Source organism: Poeciliopsis prolifica, unplaced genomic scaffold (genome assembly GCF_027474105.1).
Source record: "Poeciliopsis prolifica strain line A6 unplaced genomic scaffold, Auburn_PproV2 SCAFFOLD005, whole genome shotgun sequence".
NCBI classification, from domain to species: Eukaryota; Metazoa; Chordata; class Actinopteri; order Cyprinodontiformes; family Poeciliidae; genus Poeciliopsis; species Poeciliopsis prolifica.
Window position 1 is genome coordinate 14,342,109 of NW_026562380.1, and position 24,052 is coordinate 14,366,160.

The following is a 24,052-nucleotide window of genomic DNA, read 5'->3' on the forward strand; positions in this document are numbered from 1 at the left end:
GCTATTTTGCTCTAGCCCTACATGCACTGTTGCTCAAGCCTTCAAACAACATCTCTTCTGTTTGATTTTGACTGGCTTCATTTCCACTCTAACATTCATTAGTGTTCTCTCGTTAGCCAAAAAAAAAAAAAAAAACAGAAAAGAAAAATCATCATATGCATGGCTGGCATTATTCAAATCACTGCCACAGTGAGAAATACCAAAATGTCAAAGCAGGACCTATCCACCAGCTTATCTGTGACATGCTGTCTGGCCAATTAGGATTAACAACCACCCAAAGCTCTTCAGTCTGCACAATATTGTTACACCCTTAACTTCCAACAATCAAAGAGACAAATGAACACTTTTTTTTTGCTCTCTGGCTGGCTTTAATGAGTTTAAAAGTTGTGAGAGTGAAAGTGTGTGTTCAAAGGAGAAAACAAAGGAAAATTCACTTTACTAACTCACTCTTGAAGCTTCTTTTCCTGAGGGAATCAAAACTTGGGAGAAAAATCAGATGATGAGGTGTGTGTGTTTTTTTTTTTTTTTTTTTTTTTTCTACTCTGATTTCTTTACATGTAGAGACAGACTTCTGAACAGAAGGGCAAAAAGAACCAATCAACAGGGTGAAAGAGTTTTAGGGTCCAGGCCGAGTGAGAGAAACTAGCAATTCCAGCAGGATTGTTTTTGAGTCCATGAAGGCTGCTGGTTCAACTTGAATTAGTGAGTCAATGTCTGAGTGTTTGTTCCTGAAATTGGTGTGCTGTTTGAAACTGTTAAGAGGCTGAAGCTGGTAACAGCTGACTGAATGCAACATAATGGAGAAAGAAAAGAAAAAAAAATGGAGGTGTGCATTACAGCAAGATGTCTTTTTTTTCCATGTGTGTACTTGGAGGGCTGAGATTGAAAATGTGAGAGAAAAGCAAAGCTATTAGAAACTGAAAAATGCTATTAAAGTCCCACTTGACCGAAAGGAGCCTCGGGTTTAGCCAGTGGTTCCCCCAATCTTTTAGTTATTATATCTAAATTATCATGTAATCGGTTTTCTCTGAACCTGGGATGGCTCACGTTAAATTTCCAATCCTGTCCTTAAATTTCTATCAAAGCTTAAATAATCTGCTGACTCCTGGTTTTCTTCTACAGTAAGCTGATTCTGTATCTGAAGTCTGAAATAGTATCTCATAACTCCATAAATGTATTCTGATGCATGTTAGAAAAATATATCAATCAAATTAAATCAATGCATTTTTATTCTAGTGTGTGATAGGGTGTAATGAAATGAAGCCTGTTTCTGGGATCAATTACAGTTTGGTGCGATAAAACATATGATTTATGTAAAATATAAATGCAAAAAAATAGACAAATTTCTAAAATGAATATCATTATGTAACATACATAATCTTAGCAGTAGTTTGTTATTATACATTGATGGAAAGGTTGTCATGGGTCTCTGACAAATGTTAATGTTCGAAAGCGATCATCTGTTGTATTGTTATACTTTTTATCTTTGAAATACACGCTTTAAAAAGCTATTATCAACCAAAGAAAATGTATTAATATCTCAACTGAGTGTAAATAATGGCTCACTTTGGTTTGAAATGAGCTTAAGCAACATTTATCTCCAGCCAGTGTTCATTTTTCATCTACATCGTTACTTGATAAACAACTACACTTGCTGTTTCTCGGCATATATCAATGTTTCATGGTGTGCTTGCTATTTATATTGCCTGCTGGAAGCTTGCATAGTTGGATCATCTGCTTATGTTAATTTTGGGCTTTTAAATGATGCAATTTAACAGTTCTTTCTCTAGAAATAATACTTCAAATCAATTTGAAGTATTATTCAAATTTATTGAATAAGGCACAAGCTTGAGTTCAATACAGTTTTTAGCTAACCCATGCAGGTTTACAATGGGGTCAAATAAAAACATACACACCCAACCTTTCTGCATTGGTCATGGCATAATTCTGGCTGGATATTCAACTCTTACACGTATTAGAAGTGTTTCGTTTTAAGTGGTTAGCCTCCAGGCATTGACCAGCTTTTTAAGAACCGTTCATAAAATTTAAATTGTATTAAAATCAGGGTGTTTATTTGAGAAGCCTTTGTGTTTGAGATTATTGTTCTATTGAAAAACCTGGCAAACTTTTAACTATCTGACCCAAACCATTACACTCGGCTGAAAAGAAATAAATGATGAGAAGCAACTCAAAGCTCACTGTGGCTCAGCTCATCAGGAGCTTGAAGATGCTGGAACAAAAACCACTCTCCACTGCGAAGGGAGCCATTAGCGAATTATGACATAGACGGGGACCCAATCGTCACCTTCAAACATGTCTGAAATCGGCAGCTATCCTTTGTGGACAAGCTGAAGGCCTTTATGGTCTGATGAGACAAAGATGGAGGGGCATTTTCAAAAGTTTTTTTGAAGTATTCAATGTGAGGTTTTCAAACCTAAGGAAACTGTACCAACACTCAGGCATGGAAATGGCAGCAGCAAGATCAGGAAATTCAATATTTTTCAACTCAAAGCAACTGCTAGATTGATCAAAATTGGACACAGCAGAGTTTTTCAACAAGACGATAACCTAAGAAATAGTTTTAAGATAAAGATGTGTGGAATATCCTTGATGCCAGACTTTATGTTTTGATAGTAGACGGATGTTGAAAAATTGAACCAGAATCATGCCAGTACACACTTATAACTACAAAGCATGTACCTTCAGTGCCACTTGCCACATGACATTGACATGCATTTATACATTTCAGTCTGAATGCATACTTTAGAACCTTTGTATATTAGTATAAACCAAAGTGTATCATGTTTCTAGTCTTTTACAATTTGAGCACAACTTTCTTTATTTTCCTCCCTGCGTTTTAGCCCAATGAAGGTCAGCAAGTTAGATGTCAGTGCCGCCATCGGAGGACGTCCACTTCATTACAACACAACGAAAGACAGACGGACACACGGATGCAGCAGTACAACAAAGCTACCCAGACGTATTGGAGAACGCCGAGCCAATCTGTAAGTCCAACTATTGTTCAGTTTAATTCTTCATCGCGGAAAGTTGAATTTGAAACAAAATTAAGTCGCTTCGTGTGGATAAAGGCTCAATAAATGCTATTTTAGCAAGTATTTGAAAACACTGCTGCAATTATTATCAACAAATTATTATGTAAAAAAAAAAAAAAAAGAAAAAGCATCTCCCCTCCAATTTACAGTGGTAAGCAAACTGGTGACTGACTGCAACCATGCAGCGCGTTAATCAGTTGAGTGCCTCTCCAGTCACCCACCACTGGAAAGAGCTGCCAGGGAGGTAAATCACTGTGCTGGGTCTCCCCTCCCCTGTTTATTAAACTGTCTGTTTGTTTGGCACAGTGTCTCTTACTGTAAAGACATCCAGATCCAGTTCAACTTGAGGTGCAATGTTAATGTTTGAGTGATAAACAAAGACAGCGGGGAACATTGGAATGGCATTAGAGGGAAACCAGAAAAAAATGTTTATGTACGTGTTTTCCGTTTGCAGTGTTTCGCTCAGCGGCTCACGGGGTTTCAGCCAGTTATTGATTTTGCAGCATGAGAGCCACATGCAGCATGATTAGCAAACAGTACACAGCTAACACAGAACCATGTTATGTTTACATTTTATATTTAAGGACAATAATGATTTAAAAGGGAAAATTACCTTATTTGTTTTTTTCATTGCAATGCACTATTAGAGCTATTCTCTGAGGTGGGAAAATCTATGTCTTGATTTACTACATGTAGACACAAGCTATATAACCATCTACATTACAAAGTAATCTTGATAGCAATAGAGGATTATGGCTTAAAAGTTTCCATGGCAACTATTAAAGCAGGGCTCTATGCTCAATGATAATCATCTCTGTCGTGAGAGCATTTGTGTCTGACCTGCGCGACTCAATAAAACACAAAACGTATTCAACATGTTCTTTGCCAAAGCTTACTACTGCTTTGAAAAGAAAAACCTTTTGGAATGTTGCAGCAAGTAAAAAGAAAAGAGACTACTGACTAAAAACAAGCAGTAATAGGTGATCTGTACCAGGTCTCTGCATTTCACAAATATCAGAATCAATATTGGCTTCGGTATTCCTCCCAGAACTGAACTCGTTTTGATATTATTTAACAACTTTTTTTTTTTTTACTTTGCAAAACCAAATTTTTTTTTGGCTTCTCGTTTTGCTTTTGTACGATGTTGAATGCCATGTTAAAAAAAAAAAAAGAGGAAATAAAAGACCAGTATCTTGTTTATGCATTTGCACTTTAATCATAGACCTAAAACTAAAATTATTTTTCTATCAGGCATAATCTCACAGTGCAGCATTAAGGAAAAAAATTAAACTCTCAATGGGAGTTAAATGAAGAAGTGAAAAAAAGAATTGAACAAAAACACTTGAGGTGGAATTATGTGTTCGCTTAGCATTCCCTTTAAAAATAAATGCACCTCATGTGTATTTTATTTAAACTGACATTTCATAATTAGTCACAATTCCTACAAAGTACTGCTTTTGTAACTGGGTAATTTTCAGTTACCCTTTAATTTGAAAATGGTGTGAAACAAATCTCATTTAACGTTCAGTACAGACATCAAGCAGGATGATAAACAAAATATGAAGAGTCTGTCATTTTTGAAAATTGCCACAGAGTCCAGTTGCTTGGGAGGAATTAATATATATATAAAAAAAAAACAATTTTCTGCTCATATGTAGCAAGATTAAACCAGTAAGGACTGTTTAATGCTACTGAGACTTTAAAAAATTATAGAAAAAAGTTATGAAGTTATGAATCATGTTCTTCAGTCAAGCAAAACTAAGATTGACCAACAGTGCCAATAAATTTGCCAGTAAAGATTTTGGTGTAATACAGAAAAATTAGGTTACTTTTTTTTTTTCAACATTTTTTGAAAGTGAGAGTATATTATTCCAATTAAATGTGGTGTTATTTTGTACCTTTATTTACCCATAGAGTTGTCAGCTGTGTTGTACATGTCTGTATCTGTCCTATCAGTGTTGAGAGGTTCAAATGCACACTGAGATTTCTGGAATCCCTGAATTCAACTGGCATCTTTGCAGTAAATCCTTTTGCCTCTGTATCTTGTGTCATGGGGTCTCTGTAAATTGCGCTCCCTTTCCATTGATATTATCTGGGCCCGATGGATATCTGGAGAATTTAGAGGCTTGGTGCACCTCAGGCTCTTTGTTGACTCTTCCTAAACGGTTTTTCACAGCCTCCACTGCTCTCCTGGAGAGAGAGGTGTTTGGTTCTGCAGGAGAAATGGTAATTTGGTGGCAGGGAAACATACATGTAAATACATTACAAGCAGATGCCTTCGAATGGTCTTGACAACAAGACAGGTCACCTGTATGTTTTAATATGTTAGCTGATATTTCCACATAGTTCAGTTCATTTCCATGAAAGTAACATGTCAAGTGTTTAGCCAGAATTGTAATTTCTAACAGAACTGCATACTTTTATGCAGCAGCAGGTTTTTTATTTATTTATTTTTTCAAAACACACAAATGTCCCAGGACTGACAGAATGCCACAGAGGCAGACAAGGAGAGGTGTTTAATTTCTATTTAAAATAGAGTAGTCATTAAATTTGTCTAGCGAGACGACAATAGAACTCAAAAGCCCTGTATCTTGGTGTTATTTGTGCGCCTTGAATTATGCAGTTGTACAGCTCATCTTTAAGAGACCATGTGTGAGTAATTAAGTGTTTCTGGGTTTTTGTCCAGCTCACTCTGCTGTATAGAATATTCTTGTCAATATCAGCTGAAACAGGCTTTTATTTAGGCTTCTAATACATTTCTGAAATCTTGCAGAGAAAGCTGTCGAAGCAAGTACATACCAATTTAAACTTAGAAGACTCATAGCCATTTAGACATTGTTTACATGCCTTTTCAACAATATAACAAGCACACTGGAAGCACTATAAGCTAACATAGCCCATAACATGAAGACCTCGCACTAGACCTCAAGCTGCTTGGATTCGTTGGCTTCTTCACTTTTCCTCCAGACTCTGGATTACCTTTTTCTAAAAGGAGGAACAATAGTCAAGTCCTTTTTTCTCCTCAATCCAGATGGCACTCGTGAGTTTTTCAGAAGTCTTTTATTTAGGAGCGGGTTAACTCTGTGAAAGTTGTTGAGTCATTTCTCTGACAACCGTCCAAGACTTGTGAATATCCCCCAAAAGTCTTGAATGGGCTTTGTTTCGCAGTCGGCTGTGGCTGTCCCTTCGGCTTGAGTAATTTATTTATGTACTTCCCATTCGCAGGTTTGAACATAGCCCTCTTCTTTAGCATTCATTTGTTGTGGCTTTCCCTCTTTTTGGATAGTCTCGATTACAGTCAGGTGGAGAACTGTCAAGTTGATGAAAGCACGGGGTTCACAGATGACACCATGGCAAAAGCAAACGAGACAGAAGCTCACAGCCATGTTGAAAAGTGGAACAAAAGTGGAAAATGCTTAAAGATACATATTTATAACTAGATGAGCCAGACAAATCTCATTGTTGTCTGCACACCTCTCCAGTATTCATTGATGGTCAGTGCAGGGTGCACCTCAGGCAATAATATTGCAAATTACTGTACATCAGCGGCCTTTGTTAACACCCCCGAGTCACTCATCGGGTGGAACTTTGAGGCCTGTTTTCTCATTAATCTAATTTTCAAAGTGCCAAAATTCAAACGGCCACATTTTTTCCTCTAGGTGGTTGAAATCATTACAAAGCTTAGACTTCACACTTTCAGAATCTGTAAAGGTCTCTAAACGTCCGTGGGGAGTCTTACATAAAATTAAAATTTTCTGAGAAACTGAATTTTGGGTATTCATAAATTCTAAGTTGCAATAAAAATTAACATAAGTCAATTCCTACACTACTTCAGTTTGCATCAAAGGAATCCATATAGTATGAGTTTCATGTTTTGAATCAAGTTAGAGAAATGGATTACTTTCTGGTTTTATATTCTATTTGAGGGACTGGCCACAGATGTTAGGAAACATGCAATGCAGCATTTTATGATCATCTGCATGCAATTTAAGTTGCTTTCTTGCAAGAAATACTGGGAGAAAAGAAAAGATACTAACATGGAAAGAGTTGTATGTCAATGTACAAGATGCGCACAATATTAGTCAAGCTTGTTGGAGCTCATGCGTCACATTAGAAACCACTTATATGTCTCTTGGAGAGCAATAATCTGTGCAAGCAGCTCCCTGGAGGAATCACAGCAGCACAAAAAATAAAACATAAAAAATACTTTCCCTCCTGTCTCTTTCTTCTGCAGCGACTAAAACCTGGGTGGGTATCATTTTTAGTCATTGCCACAATGGAAAGGCCACACAGCTTTGTGTTTGTCTGCCCACGTTTCTTTGGCCTGTGTGTAAGTACAAGAGCAGGATGTGGCACACACACACACACGCACGCGTCTCTTGTGCTTGAGTGGGGAGCACGCCCGGTGAATGTGACTGAACAATGAGTTCAGCTGAATGAGAACTGGAGATACGACCTTGCTTATAACCCAGATAAACAAAGATGCAGATGAGCAGCCACAATGAAACAAAAGGCAGCAGAATAAGCAGTGTTACATCAGTGGCAGACAGAGAGGATAATTACAGCCACCCTCCTACTCCCTCTTTGCTTCTCAAACATCCTCCTCTCTTCTCAGAGCTTCCCCACTGTCGTCTTTTTGTCACTTATGCTCCCTCTCTCTGTGGCTCGCTTGCTTCAGTGATTTCTCCTCTTGTCTGTGCGTCTCCCCATTTTTGCCTGAGATTGTTTCCCCTCTCGAATTCTTAACTTTCGCCGTAATTGGATCAATTTTTGTTCGTCACCGGCACTGAGAAAAGTGTGGAAAATGATCAGTGTTTAGCTATAGGTGGAAGGTTCTCCCCTTCCGGATCCTGTTGTTATTTCTGCTCTCGCATTTGCAGACAGACGGCCACAAATGCACCCTGCCTTGTGCGTGCTCGCCGTTTGATAGGTGAGGATTTAATTGCTCAAGTCAGTGAAGTGAGTCACTGTGGTCAGACCTAAGTATTAATAATAGCCTGATGAGTAAAGCTCGGTGGATTAGAGGAGCCAAACAAGCAGAATAAGGCTGTTGGAGACAGTGTGCTGTCAAGGAAGTAGGTATATGATAGACAACGAATGGGAACTTTAACTTGGCTTTTTAATTCCTGTCCTACTTTCACACTATCCGCTTAAGGAACACAAGAGGCTGACTAACACATCTTAAAAGTGAGAGTAAGGGACGTAAAACACCAAGACAACAATCTGCTGCAGACATAGATTAAACACTGGAGGTGGCAGCTGGAGGCTGTCTTTGTGCTGTTTTTCTTTTTCTTTTCCCTTTTTTTTTGTCAAGTGTAATCCTTATATAAGGGGAAACTGAACAGGTGGGCTGGTTCTGTAAAACATTTCACATGTTGTTTCACCTGTTGTGTTATGTCTTCATGGACTTTGCATGGGTTGAGATTATCAATTAAAGCTATCAGTGTAATATTCAACTGCATGGAGACATTTACATGTATTGATTTAAGTTGCCGACAATTTTTAAGTGGCAAGTTATGTGTTGCACAGATTACAGTACTTTACTGCAGAAATTGAACGATATTGTTGCAAAACCATGTTTGGAACATTAAAACTGGTAATCTTTTAGCTTTCTACTGGTCACTTGCCAAAGTGTGAATATGTGTTCAACTTTTTCACATTTGTCAGCTTACAACAAAAAAATTCACAATAGCTCATATTTTTAGAAATTAATGTCACCGCAGTTTAGCGTCTAGACATGAACCGTCATTTTAACACATTTTGTCATTTTAACACATTATTGTGCTTCGATCTGAATCAAATTATTGTAGCTCTGCCTGCTTGGATCATAGTCCACTGCAGGTCTTGTTTCTGTTAGGCTTTAAGTTTTTCTTGTGAGTTTGTATTTGGCTCCATGCATCAACTTTACCCACCTTCTGTAAAAGCCTCCCTGCACCATGATGCTGCCAACACTATGTTTCAGAGTGGAAAAGCTTCATTGAGGGTGACTAACACAAATAGTTTTCAGCCACATAGAGTTTTGTATATATGCTACATAGCTTACCACTACTTCGTGAAAGCTGGAAAGTACACAGCTAGTAGTGTGGAGTTCCCATGGACTTTTTAATGTTTGATTTTTTTAAATTAAATACTTTGTTGGCTCTACTGGCCTTTATCTGAGAGTGGTCAGACAGGAAAGTGGGTAATGAGAGAGGAGGAGATGACATGCAGCACAGATTCATCAGGTAAGGGACCAAATCTGCAAAGGCCGCGTCCAGGACTAAGACCTCCTTATGTGGGTTGCGCTCGATGCCTGCGTCACCACAGCACCCTGGGTCCTTTAACTTCTTCTCTGATGAAAGCTATCCCTGCTGGTCAGTGTTGGTGGACATCTGTGTTTTGTTACATTTGCAGTTATCTCACATTCTTTCCGTCCTCACGAACCGTCTTGAAATTTTCTTTTATAGCCTGACCCTCCTTATTGTATCTTCAGAATCATCCCTGACCTTTGTGCTGTGTCCTTTGATCTTTATGCTGTTTGATCATTTATTAATGAAAATGTTGGAAAAACAAGCATTATTTTTCCTTATTTTGCTTACTTCACAGTTGATGGATTGCAGTTTGTTTTTGTAATGTTACAAAAAAAATGGGGTTAGAATACATTTGCGGGACAATCTTTGAATTTTGACAGCCAAATTCAACTATACAGTAGGTGTTCTGGCACTAAGTTAAGGAAGGTGGAAAGCCGGATTTATTAAGGTTGCCCCCTTTGTGCCAATGCCAGTTCAACTGTGCTGTCAAGGCTCAGCCACACAAAGGTCTGATGCATTTTACTAATGGCATATCAAAAGAATAACTTCAATGTTCCCATTTTGTCACTCTAATCTTGCAATGCTCTCTCAGCCCTTCATCGGGAAGCATTTATAATGATGGGAAATGTAAAAAAAGAAAAAGTAACAGCTGGCTGAGCTGCCGCACAGTTCTGTAAAATGTGCTCGATGCTGTCAGTATTTGTTCATAAGCCCTCAAACTTACTCTTTTGTTCTCATTGCCTGGTCTTCTGCAAATGAAGCCTTGAAGTGAAGTTCCTGCCAGGACCTCCTGCTGAAGCTGTTGTTGGTGTTTAATAAAAGCCTGGGACAGAAACATTCTCCTCCTACAATAGTCACACTGGGAGGCCTCCGTAATGGTGTCGACTGTACCTGCAAGGAAGATGACAACTTTTTTTTTTTTTTTACCCATTTTTGTGTTGATGTGTCAAACATATAGTTTGTGTCTTACAACATTATTTTAAGAGGTGGCTCTCTGCATAGAAGAGAAGAAAGCAAGAAGCCAGTAATTTGTTTTCAAATCTGCCCAACATGAATTCAGAAAAAAGCTTTGAAACTACATTGCTGGAAGCATGCAGGTGGTAGCATGATGGTCAATATTCTCAAAACTTTGAAACATATCATGTATGTGGAGTTTACTTTACCTACCAAAGCCTGATAACAGAGCATTTACACCATAGAAATGTTATTGCTATGATTAAAGACAGGTTTAAGTAGTTAAACATGTCTGAGCTGTTGACTTGGCCTTTAAATGTCCAACATTATAACCCAATGGCATAGTTGTGTGATGTGCTGGACAATCATGTTGTTCCACTGGCTACAGCTTTATTTCTGCTGATAACATTTTGCCAGAATCAGCATTTTCAGGACTCTCGTAAAGTCCAGACCTCAATGGTTAGGGTTGTTTTGACATCAAGAGAGAGAAAAACACACTATTTGGCAAGTGGTCATGATGTTAAGCCCGATTTTGGTAGGCTTTTGTATAGTCAGACAATGGTTCTAGTTACTAAGATTTAATTTGACATGTATCCAAGTGTTTGCCATACATTTGTTGCTTGGTTCTTCATGAAGGTTTCCCTTTCATCTCATTTCCTTTTTGCAAGTTGGAAAAGTGTTTGAATATGGAGAAAAATAAAGATTTTTTTTGCATTGGTGAGATGTGCTGCTCAGGTCTCCGATCCATGTTGGCCCCACCTCGGCTTACTGGACTTAAATAATATGCGGCTCATATCTTGGTGCAAGATACCACAGGACACTTTTGAGGGATCTACTGAAGTACATTCTTCAATAGGTCAGGGCCGTTTTAACATAAAAAGATGGCCATTATGTTATTGCTGTAGACTTCATTTCTTCAGTAATTAGACAGGATGGTATTCTGTCCCTTTATGAGATGATCACCTCAATTTGGAGGATCTATCAAAAAAAAGGCTTCAGATAAGTTATGTGCAAACAGTGAAAACATGACTGATTCAACAACACTCCTTGTGCATCTCACTGAAAGGCTCAGTTTAGTTTCTGTCTCTTTACAGCCCTGTTCTGAGTACACTGCAAACATTTTCAAACACAGGGGATGCATATGCACTTTGAAGTGAAGCCTGGCTGAGATCTTATGCGATCTCGACTCTTGAGAGAACATTTTTTTCCCCCCACTATATCATTGAATAAATGAATTTATTTCTCGTTGAATATTATCCCAACACCTCTCTTGGATCCAAAAAGCAAAGTCGATCTCAACATAAAAAAATATACAACTCTCTGATTTAAGCAGAGAAGCCTAAACTTTAGGGATCAGCAACCATGCGTGCCAGTAAAGCCCAGTCAGACTGGACTGATTTGTGTCGTTACAGAAAACCTTTCTAGTCGATACAGCCAGAGATTAACAGCCTCCATGACTGGACTGTCCCTTCTGCTGCTGCTGTGCTTATTACCGCACGCATAGCTTCAGCGCTATGCATCACATCATGCATTATGCAGAGTCAGGGCTCCACTGTCACATCATTTCTAATGCACCTATTTTTGGTGGTGTGCCACAATTGCTATAGCTCAATAGGTAAGATGCAAATATGTTACGCTACGATAAGAGGAATAGTGAAGAAACAAAATCCCTGCATTACTAAGAAGGATATGCAAGGTGATCAGGATGCAAGGTGTCATTGAGAGGGTGAAAAGCTATTATTGGTCTTTTTTTTTATTCTTGGACATACAGCCCATATAGAATAATGCAGAGAAATTGTTTTATTAAATATACTCTTCCTGTACTTGAACATGTCCTACATAAATATTTGTGTGTGTGTGTGTGTTAGTGATTCCCTGCAAAGAAAAACAAAAGGTCAAATAACATATTATTATGCTAAGAAATTAAATTTTAAAGTGGCCTCGTTTTTTACATGGCAGAATGAAGATTTGCATGTCGCTTTGTTTTTGTGTTTCACCATCGACCTTTTACAACTATGTCCCCAAATCTCATTGTGGGCCATGACAGATGTCAGAAGTGAAGTTTTCCCAAGTTGTTTTTGCCATTGTAGCCATGAGTTCTATCAGTTCATGTCAAAATAATTAGTCTGTGGATGTAGCGCATCTGGGTGGGGTTCACAGACAATAGTATTTCCAAGTGTTGGAAACCGACTCATAGCTTCTCGTAGTCTGTTGATTTGAGCAAATAAGCGACTTTTCTTTTTCTGAAATCAGGCCACATTTATATGTCCTAAAAAGCATTTCTCCTTACAACAGAAAAAATAAAATAAAATCACACAAAAGTGTGATGGGGCATTTTTCTCAATGATAAAACACGCGTACCTTCTCTAAATTGCAATATTTGCATCTCACTAATCTATCTTTCTTATGAATTATATGTTAATCTTTTTACCTTGTAAAAGGTGTTCGGTGCAAATCCTCATATACACCCAAGACTGCGCAGCACCCTGTGACAATTTTCAAATCAACTAAATAAAGGTGATTTCAGGCTATCATCTGTTTTTTGACTAATTTTACAGGAATTCATTCACACACAGGTTGTATTGGTGATTGTAAAAGCAGAGTGGGCAGCTTTCTGAAGTGCATGATGTCTTGCGCAAAGGGTCAATTACTTCTTTGAGCAGGACTTGGGGTGTGCGTGTGTGTGCGCGTGTGCTTGGGTATGTCATACCTTTTGTCCTTTGTGTCTTTGCTCTGCACAGGGTGTGCTGCCCAACCCCTTGCTGTCCCCTTGGCATGCACAGCAGCAGGGCTTGATCCGTACCAGCATGCCCCAGCGCAGACACAGTGAGTTACTAACATTCTTTGCTGACGCTTCTCTAACATTCTATAACAAATATGTGTTAAAAAAAATCAATCAGATTTTCAGCATATTTGCATATTTATTGTGTTCGTAAGGGATGTGTTTCACAGCTACAGGCAAATTTTGCTCAAACCAGATTACATGATTTAAAAACAGGAAAAAATGATGCACATATAAAAGAATAAGCAGGTAACTAAACAAATAAATGCGAAAGATGCATAGTGTATATTAAGGGAACAATTTTTTTTTTTGTTTTTGTTGTTTTTATTTTGCTTTGTGAAAACTGTGATCTTCAGTGTGGCCACTGTTGTTGCTGAGTGAAGAAGAATCAACCAAGCTATTTTTGGTACAGATGAGGTGTTCAAAAATAAGATCGGAGGAAAAACGTGAGAATATTTTTCAAAGAGAACTCTAGACCTCTCGGGTTGTGAGAGCGAGAGACAGCTAAACGTAGCAGACCAAAATTACTCACTTTTTTTCCTTCTGAGCTTTTAAACTCTGTCATGGAACAAGCTAGGTTTGTGGAAGGAGTATTCACATTCTTGAGGGATTATCAACAGACTGATGTTTTTCAGCACTAAACAATTTATCTGATAAATATGCTAAACTTTGATTGTTCTCCTTTGTCTCTGTTCTCTGTTTTAAAACAATAGAACCTTCAGAAATGCAACTAAATATTTTGAATCGTTTTTAAAGTCTAGATCTCGAACAAATCAGTCAACAACTGAACACTTTACTGGAGATGAGAAGTAAGATCCAAATTGGTGCATCTCTGCTTTTGATTTTTTTTCTTTTGTCTTTTTGTCAACGTTCAACTCACGTAGTTATTAATTTAGTGATAATACGTCTACTCCAGATTGCAGCACATAGTTTCAATATGTGATGTCCATGAATAAAATCCCAGCTCATCATCAGGCAATGTATATTCAGCCCTTGAAGAGCAAAACACACAACATACTCTTTGCTATAAACATAAACCTGAAAGTAAACCTGTAGGACTTTATTAGAAATGACAAGACTGAAGAAACGTTGAGATTGTTGTCACAACCAAAAGCTTTCATGAGCATAACAACAAAGTTTTTCTGAGTGTAGTGGAGATGTGTTAGTGGATAGACAAGGTAGGCAAAGAACAATAAGAATAGGTGAATAGCCGTCTGAAAATGCACATATGTGACTGAAAAACACAAAGAAAGATGCGAATAAAGCAATCCACGCTGCTTTCTTTTTATGTCTCCCCAGGACTCAGCCTTCTATTGATAAGGAATATGGAAAAAAATGTAGCCAAGATAGATTTATTTCAGCACAATTAAGTTATGTCAATTTTTTACATACATAAATATAGCAGTGTTCAATGAAGGTGCCTTTAGCTGCCAGTCTAATAGCAGTGAGAAAAAAAAAAAAAAAACAACAGGATATTTTGCCACTGGAGGTTTTTATTTTCAGATTAAAGAATTAGACATCGAAGTTAATTAGGCAAATCCTAACTATACTTGACATTGCAAGACTGTCTTTTTCACCTAACATATGACCTTGCTTTGAATTGTTGTTTTACTTTTGGGAAAAACATGTCCAGCACAGTAAAAAAAAAAAAAAAATCAAACTAAATAAATAAAATAAGTACGTACTTCTTTCTCTTTAACCTGCAGCTATTTTTATCCACGCTGCCTGTCTTCAAAACCCCATCCTCCTCTCAAGTCTACACTTTCTCTCTCTCAAAAAATCTGAATGTGATTGAACCTCTCATTCGTTCTCCTCTGCCTTTGCCTCCTCATTGCATAACGCCTTGGGCTAGGAGTGGAACATCTAGTGCACTACTTCACTGACACAGCGTGGTACAGTAACCCTTTATTTAATGTGAAGATGCTGCTCCCTCAGACCAACACACCGCACTGGAGTTTGGCGTCAGAGGGCACGACAGAAGCATGTCCTTGTACAGCTGTTGGCATGATTTGTTTTTGGTTTTTCAGCTTTCACTTTGCATAAATTCTCCATTGATTTTGTAGATGATAATAAAGAGTGCTACAGTGTCTTGCAAAACCTTTGTTATTCATATTTTGCCACAAACACAAACTTTGACGGATTTTTCTGGGGTTGAGGTTTGTGATATGCCAACATAAAGTAATGCATACGCATGGGAGAAAATGATAAATGCTTAAAAAGCCTTTTTGCAAAAATGTAATAAGAAACAAAACCTGCATTACGCAATGTCTTGGAGTAGGCTAAATCTAAATCTAATTGCAAGACTTTTTAACTTCTTTACAAAGAAGTACAGTAGATGAGGAAAGCTGCTCGAGACAGACCCCATAAGACCTGTAGCTGCATCAAGGACTCTGAAGTATTGACGAAGGATGAAAACATGCAACGCGTTTGAAAGCCATATTTTTTTCCTTCCGCTTCAAAAAGTCTCGCGCTATTATTTTAACCAAACCCAATGAAATCCTCAAAAATCTTTAAAGTTTGTGTTGAGACTAAAATATGAAAAGGTCAAGCATGAGTATGAAAATGTTTGTGATACACACCAGATGTGAGTTGTGGGTTTCAAAAAAACTTTTCAACTTTGATTTGTCTTGTTCATTTATTCCATCACTTTAAGTCTTGTGCATGCTTTTTTTTTTTTTTTTTTTTCCAGCTTTACCATTTGAGGTGTTAATGGGTGCAGATGCATTTCATACCTGGAGTCCTCTGTGTAAAGCATGAAACAACTTCTCTGTTCTTTTAACTCTGATCCAGCCTTCGGCGTGGTACATCACAATATTGACGTACCATGAGACCATCCAGGCTTTTGCTACAATCATGTCCTTCAGCAAACTCTCACAATTTCTCACTCCATATATTCCCCTTCCTACATGCTGTTTTCCAGTCACTCGCTTACTCCTCGTGGTGATTGAAGCTGCAGACGAGAAAATCGCAGTTGGCCACGACATCTTCCAGGTGCCGCAAATTGGCACTTGGGTGAATTTCTGTTAATGCGATAGCTATCATTAGAAGCTGAGATATTTACCTGCATGACAGTGCATCAGAAAGCTCAGAGTGACTGCTGCAAATTATTAGTATCTGAAGCAGACACCTGTAGATGCAAATAATTACTGGCTGCAAGCCTGTAGGCATGTCATGTCGCCATCACACACCTCTCCCCCCTCCAGGAGGAGGTATAAATACGCAGTGCAGTGTGGGCTAATGACATGCCATTAAAGGTGCCAGGTTACTGACGTGCTTCCATTAATAGACTTTTCAGACCGGATTTGTTATGAACTCCAGATGAAACGTAGAATAAAGTCGGTTTTTAAAGTTTCTCAGCGTGAGTGCAGACGAGATCAAAACATGAAATGGGATAAAAGTTGTGTTGATTATGGTCATGTCGCTTATTAACAAAGTGCATGGTGACATCTCCTGCTAATTGTGATTCGTCTTTTGAATTATTAGAGCCATAATTCTTCCCCTCTGACACTGAATATGGAAAAACAAACTAGTAACATAGTGGAATGGCAAAGATAAAAGCCCTTCTGCAAGAAGCACCACAAACATTTATTCTTGAGACAATTTGAGTTGCAAGTCTTTGAGAAGAAAACAATAGTTTCACTTGGCAGAATTGGTCCAAAAATAAGCTGCAGTGTGGCAAGGGACCAGGAGATGGAGCTGTGGTGCCTAAGATTGTACCCCAGCCCACAGCAGAAAATGACCACAGCAAACCTGACCAGTGCAGATATATATATCCTCTTACCGTCTACTCAGAGGAGCATAGTTGTGCTAAGATGGGATTCAGGCTCATTAGTAGCTATTCATGGTTTCAATTGGGTTGAATACTGCAAGATCCTGCCAAGGCACAGAGGTCCCAAAAGACCAGATGCTCAGATATCCAGCGGTAAAATCTGACGACCACTGAGTTAACAGATGTATGTGAAACTCAACGGCTCATGTTAGAAACAGCATCAGGTGTCTGTATTGATGTTTCGCGCTACTTAGTATAAGAACACAAATCGACTTTTTCTGGAATAAATCTGAAATGGAAATGATGAAAAGTTGAAGTTGGTTTGCTTTGTTATACAGCCCCTTGAATTTAATTGTTTTGTGGAATTACAACTGCACATTTGGAAGTTAAAGCAGAATTTAAAGTGATAAAATAATATCTGTCTGTACTATTGTATCTTCATAAAAGGTAGATATGTAGAACCACAATATTTGTTGCAATAAATGTGTGCGATAATTGGAAAAAACAGTATGATTTCAGTATTTGGTTGGCTTTTGTAGTTTATTTTCTTGAGTAGGGGTTAATTGCAGTAGATTCCAGTATTAAAGAATAAGATCGCAAGTTTGTGTTTTTTCTAAGTCGAAATCTGAAAAGTGTGGCAAGAATTTTCTGGGATAGTCCCATCTCAACACTAGATTCATCCTTCATTGCAACTGTTAGCCTACATTGCTATCAGCATAGCACATTTTTAGCCACCCTTAATTGCAAAATATCTCAGTCAAGGGAGAACTGAAAGCATTTCTAAACTATGCTTTTCAAGACTTATCGATTTTGTTTTTTAGTTTTTTTTTTTTAGGTTTTGACTTGGCCATCCTTACACATAAAAATGCTGCTTTGACCTATAAAAAAATCAAGCTGATCTTGCAGCTATTGTATGTTTATGTACTTTTTTTCTCTAAATCAAGTAATTGAACAAGAGCAATAAAGGTTATGCTAATAATCTGCCACTCAACTTACACTATTTGTACCTATATGTTTTTTTTTATTCATTTTATGGGTTTGATGTCATCCTGGAAGGAGAAACCCCACCACAGGTTGATCAGTTATTTTAACATCTTACAACTTTCCTTTAGATGGGGCAGCTTACCTGACTCAACTAAAAAAGAGGGACCCCACAGCATGATGCTGCCACCACAAGGTTTTAAAATGCAGACGGAGTGTTTACGTTTGATGTTCATTATTTTCCACCACATATTGCTTTTTGCATGTTTAAGGTGTTACTTTATGTTGGTATGTGATATGTTGAGATTTGTTACTGTAAAATGGATAATTCTATAAGTTCTGAACAATGTGGAAAAACCACTGTATTGTTTTTTAAAAACCATTCTTTTAAGACTAGTATGTGAAGAAGAAAGAAGAAATCATATGGACCAAAACTGGTCCTGGTTTAGACAGTTAGCTTCAGTTTAAAACTGTAAGCTTCTAAAGGGAAATATGGCCATTTATTATGAATTTGTTGTCTCTAAGATATCTCTGGTTTAATTGTGTGGTGGTTCAACAACCCCACACGGAAAATGGCTCAACAGAACCCAAAACTAAAGAGTACAACATGAAAAACTTCTTCCTCGCTTGTTTTTAAATTGTCCTGCGTGTCGTTGCTGTTCCCCATTTTGGGAACAGTTAAGGGCCGTTCAAAGAAAACAGCCTTTATTTTGAAGAGTAAACAAACAAGTGGGGAAAAAGGCATAATGCTTGTATCCTTTCTGATTTGAAAATTCACTCACAGCTGCAAAATACTCAGCAGTGTGGTTACCATGGGGATCACAAATGCACCAGCTCTGAAACAATGACTATTTGCTGTTTTCTCTCTTTTTGTATTTATTTATTTATTCTTTTTCCCTTTTCTCCCGCAGCCTCGAACGCTACAGCCTTTCAACCCCTATCTCAACGAGCAGCCGCACCAGGAAAGACTAATAAAAACTCCCCCCACCGAGGGCCACAGTAAGCTCACGCGGAGCAGATCAGAGGAAGCGACTTGCAAAGATAATGACCGTCCTCTTGAAGCCATTGAAGTAGATGTGTCAGGGGCGGGTGGCTCTGACAAGCTGAGTCATCTGCCCAGGACCAACCTGCGCTGCCCCCGCTTCTGTGCTCCACGGGGAATAACTGGCACAGACGGTCCAGCGTCAGCACCTCCGTCCGCTTCGCAGCTTGGGCGGAGAGCTCCCACTGCGCCAGCACAGAACTCTGACACGCCGAGATCAGCTCGCCCTCGCACGCTGCAGCCTCCTCGCGTCCACAAGCCGACGTCTTCACTCACGTCGGATTCAGTTGGTGTTGGCGGCTCGGCCAATCTGAAATCTGGCCGTTCTTCGGGGCCTGCGGCTCACCAGACAAAGCAGCTGCCGCCTCCGACGAGAGGCCTTCCTTGCTTTAACGCCGAACCCCGGGGGCAGACTCCAAAGCTGAGTCAATCTTCACTTCTTCAGCCTCTCAGAACTTCGGAGCCTCGCTGAAATTCGCAGGGAAAGTTGGGGAAGGTGTCATTCAAAGTCTTTGGGGCAGCCAGGATGCCTTTGAGTCACTCCTGCCTCCCAAAGCCAAATAATACCCCAAGGAAGCAAATGACATTGTCAGTGAAATTGAACCTCTTCTCCCCAGGCCATATTAGTTTTAGATTTTTTTTTTCCTTTTCCTTTGACTTATCTCGATAATTAGGGGTTGACTGTAGTTTTGTTCCGTGACTGCTAATGGTGCAATTTTTACATTGGCTGCCAAAACTACATCGTAGGATGTGTCTTTCAGAATAGATTTTATATTACAAGTCAATTTCATTAGCTTTGCACATGTCAATGAATACTGAAGGAAACAAGTTTCACACTTTGCACTTGACATTTTATTTTTTTTTTGGCGTTTTTCTTTGCAACAGCCTCTGGCTAATGTCCCATTTAAAATTCCAGAACCTGTTAACTTTAGACAGCTTTGCCCTTTGACACACAGGTGCATTTGGTTTTTAAACACAGAGTCGATGTGATTGTGACCTCTGCCGTACCTTAGAAGGCCCAGGGGGAAACTAGAGCGAAAACAAGAAGTGAGACTTGAGTCTGAAAAAAATAAGCAAATAAATGAAAAGGGGAGGAAGGAGAAAGAAAAAGTGAAAAGCACAGCAGCAGACTGAAAAGCTAATTTGTCAAAGCCCTCTGAAGCTTGTCACTTCCGGACAGAGAATATGTGCATGTGTAAACGTGTTTGTTTGTGTGCAGGGCTTTGAAGAGCAAAGGAAAACAGCTCCCCCACCACAGATGTGTGCATCATTGTAGCTCAGTTCACTGTATTGCGCTTATATTTTTGGGTAAACATTACAAACTCTGCACATATTAGCAAAAGGGGTCGTTGAGGGGTCGTTGAACCCTCCATTGAAATGCTTTATGATGTAAATATAGGAGCAGAGCAAAACAATACGCCTCTGTTAGTGAAGCTGTGTCAATAAAGGTGTGCCGGTCAAAGTAACAGAACACATCAGTATAATTACGCTTAAAGGCATGAGAGTGAGCATAAATAGAAAAAACTAAGAAGAAAATAAGTTTCATTGGAATAGAGTCACTTTGAGAAAGTTTTTTTTTTTTTTTTTATATCCAAAATTAGTTCTACAAGGCAAAAACAGAACCAAATCTGTTGATATTGCAATGTAATGAATAAAGTTTATAACGGTGTGTCCCAGTGTAACCCCTAAATATTGGAAGCTGCAAGCAATTTGTTCCCATTATTCAAAGGCTGAATCAAATTTGGTTTTCTTTAGTAGCACAGCAAAAGATTCAAAACGAATGTAATCTTCAGTGACTTAAAACAAGTAGATTTGGTTTATATACAGAAATATAAAAGTTTAAAAAAGTGTCTTTAAAATTATTTAATTTAACAACCTATGCTGCATAAACAGAGAACACTTTGTAGTTATTTTTATGACCATGTTTTTCAGACACAACTTGTGTCTCATATCGATCATTCATCACTTACTACCTGGATAGGGTGCATTCTGTACCGGCTGTGGCAACTGAGTAATTTTCTATACTTTAGTCATAGTCTTCTATAAAGTATTGCAGTTATGTGCCTCCAATAAATATCTCTCAGGAAGAGAGAGTTCATGTGATGTGGGGTTATAATCTGGCAGCAAAGTAGCCAGGAATTAGGATTTAAATGAAAATGAACGAAGAATGAACTACAAATGAGAGTTAAATGCGATTCGCAGAAATGCTTAACTCCAATAAAAAATACCACTCATCCGGTATGGTTTTAAGTAAACCAAACCACAGGGCATCATCGCAGAACTCATTATTTTGGTATGCAGTTTGCACTTCTTCAGCTTTTACTACCTTGTAAAGTGAACTCTTATTGACTTAATTGCAACTGCTAATGGAGAGAAAAACAACGGCAACAAACAAACAAATGTGCCTTGAGTTGTTTACCAAGGAAGGGTACTTTTGAATTTTAGCGATCTACTTGTAAAGGTACACTGAATGCAGATTGTTTGGTTAGCATTTAGTTTTGCTCTAAGCTGCATGAGTTTGCCATCTGAGTGGTAACCTCTCCATCAATGTTCAAAATCCGGAGGATCAAGACTTCCTTTTGAAATGAAATTGGGCATAATTATTATCTTTTTATTTGTGATTAAAAAAAATGTTTTAATATATTTTGATAATGATATATATATATATATATATATATATATATATATATATATATATATATATATATATATATATATATTTCCTTCCGTGATACGTTAACAAAATGTATGTATTTAGTTGAAAACTATGCAAAAAGTCGTTTTGTTTTTATTAGAGCTGTACATTATTTTGAATTCCAGTCATATGTGCACAATGGCAAAAGGCTTCTTGGATTTAGCTGGTTAATTAGCATATTATAATTAACCAGAAAACTTAAGCCTGCACCCGTTGTTTTGAAAGAGCAGAGTAAATACAATGCTGCTAATAAGTTCAGTTAGTGTCCAATATTCAACAATAAAATAACATTGACATGTTTTTCCAATATTTTGAGGTCCTTGTTGTATTTAAAATGCATTTCTTGTTTCTCAAAGAAAACAAATTGACATTTTTCAGAAAAAAACAAAACAAAACAAAACAACAAAAAAAAAACACTCACCTTAATACTGTTTATTTGTCACAACTAGGGTGAGGGCTGCACCTGATCAAAACCTGCTCCCTGGTCAGAGCAGACTTGTTGACAGCTGCTCAATGTTTCACATGCTGAAACAGGGTCAGTGGTGTTGCAAAACCAAAACAAACAAACATGATTCTAAATAATAATGATAAAAAAGCAATATTTTCATTCAGGGCCCCACGATATGGTGGCATGATATCAAAACATATTTCTGCCAACCCTAATCCTGCACAGCAGTTTAACAGGAATTAATAAAAAAAAGTAAAGTAAAGCTGCTGTCTTACTCTATCTTTACATCCTTTGGAGGATCCAAGCAGTTATTTGTCCTCCTTTTTCCTCTTCGCACATCTCTTTGGATGGATCAAAGGTATTCGCGGTGTGTGTTCAGGTAGCCAGCCTCTGGGGCTTCTGCGGTCTCTCTGCGGGTGTTTTTGGAGAGCTGTGTTTATCATCCCTTCGCAGAGTCCTTTCCGCAGTCAAACGCTCGTGAAGTGTCCCCGAATGGAGCGCAGCAGTGTGTTAAAAAGGCCTTCTGACAGCGACGCTGCTCTCTTCTCTGTCACGCCGCGTGACCGCTCGCTGTACGCCTCTGGCGGTGTCCGGTCGACTGCGTCCAATAATGCACCCCGCGCAGACGAAGTGAGACAGGCCCACGCGCGCGCGCGCACACAGCGTTGTTAAGCGAGATGCAGAGACGCACGTGTACAGGAAGTGTTGTTTGCTAAACTCAAGGAGAGAGAGAGAGGACAGTCGGAGGAAACGCACGCATCTTTTCTCACGACTACCACACGGTGCACGTGCACCCTTGGAACGTCTTCACATTTTGTGGCGCCGTCTTTAATATTCTTAGTGGGAGTTCATGTGAGAGACGCGCTGAGTTTTGTAGAATCAACTAGTAGCTGCAATTAGCAAACAAGATTTTTGACGTCTTCTTTTTATATATATATATAATATATATATACATATATATATATATATATATATATATATATATATATATATATATATATATATATATATATATATATATATATATATATATTTTTTTTTTTTTTTTTTTAAGGCCAAACTTGTGGAGGGCACACGTAATAAATTCAAGTCTGCAGCTCCTCCAGAGTAACTGTGGGCTTCTCGGGAACATCTGCCTGTCATTTTAAGTGGACAGAATGTTCTGTGTCCTGACAAAGTCTTGGAAAAGTTCAAGCGGAGCGAATACTTTTGGCAAGAGACATAAATGAGTTCATTTAGTTCAAACTGCTCCTGCTGCAGATCAGATGAAATATTTATTTATGGGTGTGAGTGACAGTGAGAATTTGTACAGCAAACAAAGCATGTTTACCTGTTGGAAGGCTCGACATTGTGCCAAACCAGCCAAGCGGTCGACAGGGCTCTTTGAAGCCAAGAAAAACATCTTTTTTTTTTCCAAATGAAATCGGAAACAGAGATGGAGAACAAAAAAAAAAAAGGAAAATAAGACGCACAGCGTGAAACAACAAAAAGGAAAGGGATGAGATGCTGTGATGGATGATGTTGATGGGCTAAATGTTGTGGGCAGGTAAACAAAATGCTCAGGATATTAACTGCATTGGGGTAAGAGAGTAGCCTGATCCCCTCAGCTGGGTCGCCCAGCGATGCCAAATAGGAGATCAGTGCAGCTTGTTATGTTTACTCAAGTTTGTATATATGCATCTCCAGACACTTCTGGCTGCCAGCATTTGCATGTGTCCATAACAGAAAGAGAGAGAGAGGAAGAGAGGATGTGTTTTCCAAGGCTTACCCATGCCAAGTGAAATGGGCTTGTGTCGTTCTGTTGTCCCAATCTCCAAATCAATGACTGTGCTCAATTCAGCAATCAGGCCAATCAGTCTCGCTAGCTACGCTGCAGCAAAACCTCAACAACCAGAAAGCTGCAGCACCAAATTTGATTAATTAGAATATGAGATGTGGTTTTAAGGCCAACAAATTACAAGGCTACCGAGCAAAAAAACAAGCAAAAAGAAAAGGTTCTGCAATATTACACTTAATGACAAAAGAGTGCACTGCTAAT

At 38.5% G+C, this 24,052-nt stretch overlaps 1 protein-coding gene across 2 annotated transcripts in view; it reads left to right on the top strand.

Moving 5' to 3' along the window:
* ccser2a (coiled-coil serine-rich protein 2a) overlaps positions 1-20,218 on the top strand; it is a 53,945-nt gene extending 33,727 nt beyond the window's left edge. Inside the window, exons 9-11 of one of the 2 annotated variants that reach the window (XM_055029907.1) lie at positions 2,862-3,005; positions 13,039-13,123; positions 18,741-18,935. In XM_055029907.1, coding sequence (XP_054885882.1) covers positions 2,862-3,005; positions 13,039-13,123; positions 18,741-18,832 — 321 coding nt within the window. In that variant the 3' untranslated portion in view covers positions 18,833-18,935. Of the gene's footprint in view, positions 1-2,861; positions 3,006-13,038; positions 13,124-18,740 lie in introns of both variants that reach the window. The other variant, XM_055029906.1, reaches the window with a different exon arrangement.
* The last annotated feature ends 3,834 nt before the right edge of the window (positions 20,219-24,052 follow it).